At 41.0% G+C, this 9744-nt stretch overlaps 2 protein-coding genes across 2 annotated transcripts; one reads left to right on the top strand and one right to left on the bottom strand.

The window, feature by feature from the left end:
* LOC112562440 lies at positions 1-3203 on the bottom strand. The gene is made up of 6 exons (XM_025235718.1): positions 2942-3203; positions 2561-2649; positions 1770-1933; positions 1342-1539; positions 944-1037; positions 1-668 (listed from the first exon to the last, which is right to left on the bottom strand). Exons 1-6 carry the CDS (start codon positions 3157-3159, stop codon positions 277-279), a joined length of 1155 nt encoding a protein of 384 aa, XP_025091503.1. The 5' UTR covers positions 3160-3203; the 3' UTR covers positions 1-276.
* A 3455-nt stretch (positions 3204-6658) lies between these two features.
* LOC112562576 lies at positions 6659-9647 on the top strand. Its single transcript, XM_025235890.1, has 4 exons — positions 6659-7284; positions 7664-7827; positions 8047-8338; positions 8726-9647. Exons 1-4 carry the CDS (start codon positions 6690-6692, stop codon positions 9076-9078), a joined length of 1404 nt encoding a protein of 467 aa, XP_025091675.1. The 5' UTR covers positions 6659-6689; the 3' UTR covers positions 9079-9647.
* The last annotated feature ends 97 nt before the right edge of the window (positions 9648-9744 follow it).

Genomic DNA, 9744 nt, shown 5'->3' with positions numbered 1-9744 from the left:
AAGTACTGCTTTTTATTTAGAATAGAATTACAGAATAACATGAGACATCGCATTTTGCAAGTATGCCACAGATGGAAGCTTGTGTTGCTAAATCAGAAAGTTTCTGTAAGCTAATCCTCATAGTTCGCTCCCTACGGCCATACTGATGCTCAGGGACTTTGTCTTTGAAGCTGGACGTTTGACTATTTCGATTATGTCATCTTTTATCTAACTAGATGGGTAAGTGCGGGCAAATAGACATCGGTAGGGTCGACACCAGTTGAAGGTGATGACAGCTCAGTATTTAGCGAGGCGGGTGCCGGGCCCCATGAAGCACGCCTGCCAAGCCACCTCCACCGACACACTCTCAGCGACATTGAACCCCAGGTTGGACAACTGGAGGGTGATGGACTCTGGTGTGGCCAAGGCGAGAACAATGTCTCCCAGAGTTCCTGGTTCTCCCACGCTGTATGATGGAGAGCCGTACTGAGGGTACCTGGGATCGTAGGCGTTGCCGTAGCCGTAGCCGTAGCCGTACTGAAACGATTTGGAAGGTTTCTCGCCTACGAACTTGCTCTTAAAGCCAGTAATGCCATACTGAATCTGAGGCACGTTGCCACCGAAGTCTGTGTTGAACACAACGGTGCTGCGACGGTCATCAGCCGTCAGCGTGGTGACACCAGTCTCACCTGAAAGACATAACATGGGAACAAACAATCATGTAATGCAGCATATCAACATACGATTTACTATATCCAAGTTGCTTTAAAAATCCACACACACCTCTTAAATTATTAATAATTACAATGATAACAACAACAATAATAATAACAACAATAACAACAACAACAATAATGACAACTTCTTTTCATTTCAGTTGATTAATTCCAACTCGAATTCTTGTTGTGTAATTTTAATTTTCACAACGACTTCCTCCCGATCGTTGTCAGTGTCATGTACTCACACGATTCGAAGGATGTTAAGTCTTGGATAGAACTAAGCTGCCCAACCAGCTTTTCGATTTCCTTGTCCAAAACAGTGAATTTCATTTTGGAGATCTGTAAATGTAAATACATATGATTTCATTAACACTCTTTTTACACGTTTGTTTTCACGTGTTAAACTGTGAGGATAACAGAACAATCTCTACGAAGCCATTCGTAGGACGAGACGCAGTTTCCAGAGGTTACTACAAAACATTAAAGATGTTTAAATATCATGTATGCAATTTATAGGAGATTAATGAACAGGTTGTTAAGGAATAAAACGTACCTGCTCTCCCTCTTCCTCTCTCTCTCTCACACACACACACATACACACCACACACACACGCACACAGATAATTTTCTTAATGACACGTACGACGGTCAGTTGGGTCTTGAGGTTCTGAACGGCCGCCAGGAGCGAGGAGATGTTGCGATCTTGATTGGAGTCGACAACCTGCTCTTTGGCTAGAGCGATCTTCACGTCTTTCACGCCCTGGACGTTCTCAGAATTCCTGTACTCCAGATCCTCCACATTCGCCCTCAGGTCGCCAATGAGGTCATCAAGGTCAAGCAGCTAAAAAAGAAACGCATTGCACTAGCATAGTCGCAAGTGTGTTTTGGCATGTGTGAATGGGTGTGTGCATGTAAGCGTGTATATCTGTATGTGTGCATGTAGATATGATTGTATATAGATGTGTGTGTGTGTGTCCACAAAAAGCTTTCAAAACTTCAAAGTATACTCAAGCGATTTCCTTCTCCATATCTGGGTTAACGGTTGATGTCCACGAAGCAGCAGTTACCCACCTTCTGCTCCAGCTTGTCAAGCATCTGGCCCCGGACGACGTTCTCCTGCTCCAAGTCCGGAAGGTCCAGAAGTGTCAGCTGTGTCACCAGCTTCTTCTGCAGACTTTGCTGAGAGTCCAGGTTAGACAAGGTCTCGGCACTGAAGTCCAGTTCAATAGACAGTGCTGCAAAAACACAAGACAGAAATACTCAGCACCCTGTTGATATGTTCACCTAGCAACTCAAAATATTTTTTAGAGTCACTGACTGCACGTGCACTTTTAAAACGCGTAAGCAACGATTTTCTTTCAATTTACAAAATCTTGAAAGTATTTTAGAATTTGTAATACTTATATGATAGTGAGGACAGCGATTTCGACAATGAGCCCAGAAGACAAAATTAATATGTAAGCAGATGTAACCCTACGGTGGAATGAAGCGGAGAGGAATAATTATAGAAAACTAAATTTGTGAGAGCAAACCTCGTTAAAAGTCTTTCAGAGATGTAGAGATGTTCTCTTTGACCACTGACAAAGGAGAATAATAATAAGTTTTCATAGTGACTGCCATTTGTGCGATCACATAACTAGCAAACCTTAGTGCCAAGAGGAGAAGCTGAGTGGAAATGTTAATTAGACATTCTGTGAATATTATTACAATTATGGCCTTCGTTTACTACATCAGATTTAAACACACGTGAGTGTGTGTGTGTGTGCTAACTAACAGAAACACCCACTAAATGACCCACTGCAAGTGGAAACATCAGATGTCTAGTGTTAATGCAAGTACATCAGATGTTTAGTGTTACTCACCGGCAAGGTCTGCAAAAAGTCTGTCCAGCTCATCGACCTCATCTTTACTCGACACTGGGAATGATGGGAAGGATGGCGGCTTCAAGTACCTAGATGGTTTATAATGCTGATCAGAAACGATAGTGAGCTACTGAGTTATCACCTGTGCATACACGTGCAGACTTACAAACAAACGTTCATGCACCCACACAAGCAGTTTACATCCTGCAGTCTTCAAACTTTGACCTTTTCCACTTACATCACTTTTACAAGAGAACAGTGCTCGTGTAGAAAAGACATTTACAAAACAGAATGTGCATACGATGGCAACAGTTATGTTTTAAATATCATTAAAATTGCATATTATGAAATTTATTACAAATAAAACTAGAATTTTCATACCTTCCACTCGCAGACCCATAGACAGGACCATCCGGGTACGGTCCTGGTGGGGGCACGTAAGGTCCTGTGGCTTTGTTTGGAGCTTGGACCGACTTAGGAGTGGGGTAGGGCTGTGGAGTTGGAGGTGGAGGTCGAGTTGGCGGCGGCGACGTTTGAACAGAGACCAGACTCGCCAGGACGAATCCCACGATCCCCGGGAAGGCAAAGAAAGACACCATTGTGACAGACAACTCTTTCTTCAGGGACAGGTCGTCAGCAACGTTGAGGGGCTTAACTGCAGTACAATTATGAAGAAGTAGACTTACTTATATACACACCATGAAGTTTAAAAAAATCCTGAGCTTTTAAGAGCGAAACAATGGGATGGGAAAACTGATAAAGCTGTCTTATTTTTGTTTTGACGTTTTTCCAAAGTTCTTTCCACTCAAATTTATATTCATGTCACTTTTCAGTAGCCCTCAGGCTTTGTTGATGTTATCATCGCCCTCTGTAGGAGTCGTCACGATGGTTTAAAGTGGTACAAGACAGTTTCGTTCTGATTATAGTTTCATATTATTAATGTCCTGATTTTATTCATGCTCCTATATGAATAATGTTGTAGTATAGACCATATTTTATAGTAAAAGTCTAGTGAAGTGCAGCAATTTTTTAATGATTGGGTAAGGCTGAGTGTTCTAGATGTCTGTTAGCAAACAATACTAATATGAAAGTCTTTTTCTAAAACGTTTACCGTTACCGGGTCTTTTCTTGAAGGTGGTTGCATCTTCAATCCCAAAACTCGCGAGAGAAGACATGAAGAAAACAGTACATGTTCCAAACATGTTCCCTTATTGAACTGACAAAATTAGCATCTGCTCTTGCTTATCTTTGTCTATGGCTTTTTGAACAGTTACTCCCGCTTAGCTGTAACACAGTCAAATCATGCTCGCCATTAGACATGGGTGACCAGGACAAAGCCGTTATTGTCTCCATTGTAGTCATCTGTAGCTGAGAATAAAAAGCTGATTAAAACTGCAATTAATGTGTACAATGCCGGAAGTCACAATGCTGACCTCTGCTCTTAGCTGCTGAATGAGATTAGGTAATTGTTCATTGGATCCCTTAGTAAACCCTCAGAGAACGTTCGAGGGATTTGTTCTTTACTTATTTTTGGGATGAGTTCAGGTTGAAGACTTATCTTCCTTTTACACATCGGTAATAACATTGGATCTTAAGTCGAGTTGAAAAAGCAATGTTCAGCCAAAGAAGCAATTATTTTAATATACTTCAAATTCAGATCAGGTTCTTTATGGATCATAACGTTTCTATCTCTTTACATATTAGGCTTTCACAAAGACAGTTTATTGTGTTTATAGGCGACAGCTGGCATCTTTATGAAAAGACATTTTAGAGAAATAATGTTAGGTTTCTCAAATACGTATTACCACAAGCATGGGTGTAGGCAAATATATTTTAATTTATTCTCTGACAGCGGTATCTAGAGGAGAAGAAAACATGCCTGCAGGAAGTGGACAGGCCGTTGGTTTCTATTTTAAGTCAGTAACCGCCTCGGTCATTAAAATTCTAAAAGAGGAAAGTTTTGTGATCACGTGATAAGGACAATATTGCACATAAATATTATGAATACAAGTCCTGTTTACACAATATTTCCTGAAGCGATATTGCTACGAAGGCAATGAATGTCGGGAATCGTCTTTTATTGCTTGTATGGACATCACTGTGGTCTCAGCCCCGGGGATAGAGCCAGTGCAGACAATAAAACAGTCTGACATCTGACAATGTACTGTTTACCTACCCACATTAATATTTCTGTACATGGATCGTCAAACACTCAGCACCTTACAAACAAAAGAATACACACTAGGCATCATTATTTTGTAAGTACTACTGTACTCGTCAGGTGACTTAAAATATAAGATGACAAATCGCATTTTCCAAGTTTGCCATTGTTGGAAGTTTGTGTTGCTGAAGTAAAGAGAGATTTTTTTTTTTCGTATCCTCCATTTGTAGACCCGAGGGAAGAACCATCCGGGTAGGACTAGCTGTTCGTACTCGGGTACGGGTGAGACCCGTAAGGTCCTGTGGCTTTGTGGGGAGCTTGGCCTGACTTAGAGTTGTGTAGGGCTGTGGGGGTGGAGGTCGTTTCGGAGGATAACCAAGATAACCAAGAAGACTAAGGAAGAGACTATTGTGACAGACAACTCGTTCTTCGGGAGCAGGTCCATCAACAGTTGTCAGCAGTGGCGGGGGGAAGGACGAATTGCAGTCCTGAAGCGCTAATATTTCCACCCTGGAGCTACAAAACTGAGCTTCCAGTAGTGAGACAGTCGGATGGGAAAACTGATAAGGTTGTTTCGTTTTTGTTTTCTTGTTTTTCTAAAGTTTTTTCCTCTCAAATTTATATTCAAGTCACTTTGTGGTAGCCCTATGGCTTTATTGATGTTATCATCGTCCTTCGGATCAGTGGCGTTAATTGTCATCTAGAATTAATGTGTTACAAGACAATTTATGTGATTTATGCTAAGGATACAGTTTGGACTTTCGTTTCATACTGTCTCTTAACTTCGGCAATGTATTTATATTAATAATATAGTTTGGATCACAGTTTTATATTAACATTTTAATTGGGTGCAGCATTATCCTCTAATGATCTGACTGTTGTAGACCTTTGTTGGTATATATATATAATATAAACGCTTGTATTTCTTTATCATTTCAAGGTTTCTTCTGAAAGTTGGTTTACATTTTCTTAATTTGAAAAGTTTCGTCTGTTTCTGAGGAATGAGAACTCATGCTTATGTGTGAAAATTTGTTTTATTATATAAACACATTAATCTTGAAATTCTATTTTCAATTTCATTGCCTGTTGTGATTCAGAGAGTGAGTGCCTGTCTGGAGAATGTCATTTGACAAAACGAAATTTTTGTAAGTCGAACGAGAAGGCATGAAACAACCAAGGAATTTTCCAAACATGAGCTCCAGTACTGAACTGACAAAAAGAGTCTCTTACTCGACATGGATTTTTTCTCCATTAATCTTGACACTTTTATAGCTAAACATCACTCCTGGCTGCTTGTAGTCCTCTTGATGTCATAATCATTCTTAAATCATTAATAAGTTTAAACACGTGTTGGAGTCATATAAGTTCCTTCGAACTCGGTCCAGATTATTTTAGCCAAGATTTATCTCAAGAATTTCTTATTCTTCACTGTTATTTACAATCGACTTCATAAAGTGCTGCAAAACACCTGCAGTATAGTTAAAAACGAACTCAACATAAAAAAATATTACTCGATAACTATCAAATGAACACAATGTTTAAATCAGTCTTTAGTGAGAGTTTTACTCTCTATTTTCTTGTTGTTTTAACAGCACATCACATTTTTTGTTGCACTTACCTTGCGGCAAGATTATATATTGCAAACTTTATCTCATCAGTAATATTCTGTATGAGACATGCATAATAATTAAGCGCCATTAAAATTAAGAACCAAAACTTAAAATAGCTAGTCTTTAAAAATATTTGGAATATTAACGTGTGTCGACAAATATGTATATTTTATTATTATCTGATAGCAAAGAAATAACCCCTAGGCAACTGATTCCACTGTTGTGCCGTGTCTTGTTTTACATCAACAATCGCTGTCAAAGGTCACAGCAATAATAGACGACAGTGTATAAAAGCGCCCTCTAGCTGCTGACGCCCTCTGACGACTCTGAGCCTCAGCCTCGTTACTCAGCACTAAGCATGAGTGGCTCACCTGCCAACAGGTCCTCCCCAACATCAGCGATGACAGCGCTTCACCTCCTCGTCGTCGTGCTCACGGTGGTCACGGCAGTTGCTGAGTATCACCCGCCCGAGCTGCCAGCAGGTGGCTACGGCAAGTCTTCCAAGTATGCAAATAAACCCGACTACAAAAAGACTGAATACGGAGATAAACCTACCTATCCTCCAGTGTACGACAGTAAACCCGACTACACAAAGCCCGAGTATGGAGGTAAAACCACCCATGCTCCGGTGTATGACAGTAAACCCACCTATAAAAAACCCGAGTACGAAAGTAAAACCACCTATGCTCCAGTGTACGACAGTAAACCCACCTACAAAAAGCCAGAGTATGAAGGTAAAACCACCTATGGTCCAGTTTATGACAGTAAAACTACCTACAAAAAACCCGAGTACGAAGGTAAACCTACCTATGCTCCAGTGTACGACAGTAAACCCGACTATGAAGTCAAACCTAATTACGGTCCAGTGTATGACAGTAAACCCTACGAAGATAAGTTTACCGCTGGTTCAGTGCCAGAGGCAGATGTTCAGAGGGCCAACGACGTCGTCATAAGTGAGTATATAAACATCTTCCTCACCTCATTTTGTATTACCTGTAGTTTTTACCTACACAAGGCGCTGTCCATGACCGTGTTTGTATGTTTGTGTTTGTGTTCATTTAAATGTTTGATACATTTTTTTCTTCCCGTGTTAAACGTTTGCAAATAAAAAATGATGAAACTAAACAACACTGATCTGTAAGAAAATCACTATAAAGATAACACTAAAAATACACTAGTAAAAATCCGGTGTAGCACGGATTACATAATTACACGCTAAGTTCATTTATTGTAATTTCTCTGTTTTAGTTTTGTAATCGTGATTCTGTTTGTTGTCAAAATCATACACAGAGCGACATTTGGTGTAAAGGTTCATGTTGTGTGTGTACCCAGCTTTGTTTGGCTCTACTGACGAGCTGATTAAAGAGTTGAACACTTACCAGACTCTCATTGGAGTTGCTGCCGAGCGTCTAAGCCTCATCAACCAAAGAACTCTCCCAGCACTCACACTCGACAACTCTCAGACAGACGCTGCTATTTCTCTCTTGGTGGAAATGGTAAGATTTGTAAAAGTCTCTGTTTATACTTGGAGTAAGCCTGAAGGCAGATGTTTTTATTACACTTAGTGTATATTATTATCAATACTTGTTTCCTAGTTACTGTCACGGATCGCCGGTGTGTAATGTGCGCCATTGGATAACACGTGACTTTAAACTTTAACATTCCACACTTCATCACAACTTGTGTTACTCTTCTTGTCTCTCTGCTTGCCACAGATTGACTCACTGCGGGACCGCGCAGCCCGTGCTGACGTCACAGCAACCGCAGCCCTTGCTTCCGCCAACGCCTCCAGTGACGTCATTAGGCAGCAGCGCGCCCTGGTGGCGCAGATCTCAAAGAACAACACGGACGACGCCCGCAGCATCGCTCAGTTCCAAGGCGACCTGAGGAACTTGGAGGCTTACTTCCTGAAAGAACTGGACACACAGATCGGCCAGCTGACCTCTCTGTTGGCAAAGGAGCGACAGAACCTCAAGACCGTCACCGCCTTCGTGAACGGCCGCAAGTGTGAGTTGAAAGTCTGTCCTTTCCACTCACCTTTCACCTTAATTACCTGTATGTTACGTGCGTCCGATACCCATCCGTCGACCTTTGACACCGTGAATGTCTGGGACTATGTTCAGGCTGTTTCAGTAACAGGTTGTTAGCATCCATTGAGTTTAAACACCTATTACTCTATCACCGAGAAAGGGTGAGGTGGAGGAGGAAAGGGAAAAAGCAACTCCAAGCAATGTTTTGAAACAAGATCAGGAATCGCAATCACTAGTACAAAGACTAGGCTGACAGTGTGGTTTCGTGGATCTGAGAAAATGAATTTGAATATCGTTCGTTTTGCTACTCTGATGTATTTGATTCTTTCTGTCAATAAATGCTGTTTGTGTGACATTTGTGCAGGCGAGTATGGCTTTGTCGTCTTGGTGTCTGGGATCGACACAGTGTCAGTACCGTTTGAAACCGCGTTTACTCAACCCCCGACCGTCGACTTTGTCCTCTCGGGATATTCTTCATCTATCGACGCCCAGTTCTTCTCTCATGACGATTACCCACCACGGGCCACCAATGGCGATAACTCTCAGGGAGACGACTCATCACACAAAAGCACCGACCAGAATGTCCAGATTGTAGTCTCTGACGTCACGGCTCGAGGGTTCACGGCTCGGGTCATCAACTCAAGTCCGGACAACTTCCAGTCTGCACGTGCCGTGTATGTAGCGTGCCAAAACCTCAACAATGAGCTCCGCCTGTAGGTTTCCTGTCACCATGACAACGGTCTATATGGTGCCCTACCTTCCCCTATGCTGGGATCTGTGCAGTCACCATAGAAACTGTAGAAAATCCTTCAAACGACAAGCTTACAGCTTACACCTTGATGATTAATTAACGATGAATATGATTGTGTAGTTATGCATTTATGTGATCAAATTTGGAAAAGTGCAAAGCAAGCATTTTTATTTGCTTTTGTTCTTATTTACTATTTGGGAATTTTTTGTCTACAATCTTTTATTCTTGTTCTAGTGGAAACAAGTAGATTTATTATTATTTTCTTTAATTGTTTAGTGTTTAATATGCAACTACTCTGACCCAATTTTTAGCAAATATTAGCTGCCTTTAGCTACTTAAATATTGTCTTAGCTTGTAAATATTCTTGGATTTATGTGCTATCAGTAAGACGTTTATTCACCTGCCAAATGCACGCCTGTTTCATTATTCTTTGATTGACCAGAAAGTGGAACTTCATCCCTGTAACCTGTGTTTTACGCCAAAGTCATGAATGTGTCTTGAATATAAAATGTTAACAAACCAAGATGTTGTGTTTATATGTTTATGCTGTCATTAAGGAGCATGTCAAAAGTGGTGTGTTATTCATTTCCCCTGTAAACAAACTGCAAGACTTCAAGATAAAAACGAGCAAG

Source organism: Pomacea canaliculata, linkage group LG4 (assembly GCF_003073045.1).
Source record: "Pomacea canaliculata isolate SZHN2017 linkage group LG4, ASM307304v1, whole genome shotgun sequence".
Classification (NCBI taxonomy): Eukaryota; Metazoa; Mollusca; class Gastropoda; order Architaenioglossa; family Ampullariidae; genus Pomacea; species Pomacea canaliculata.
This window is presented reverse-complemented; position numbering and strand designations above follow the sequence as displayed.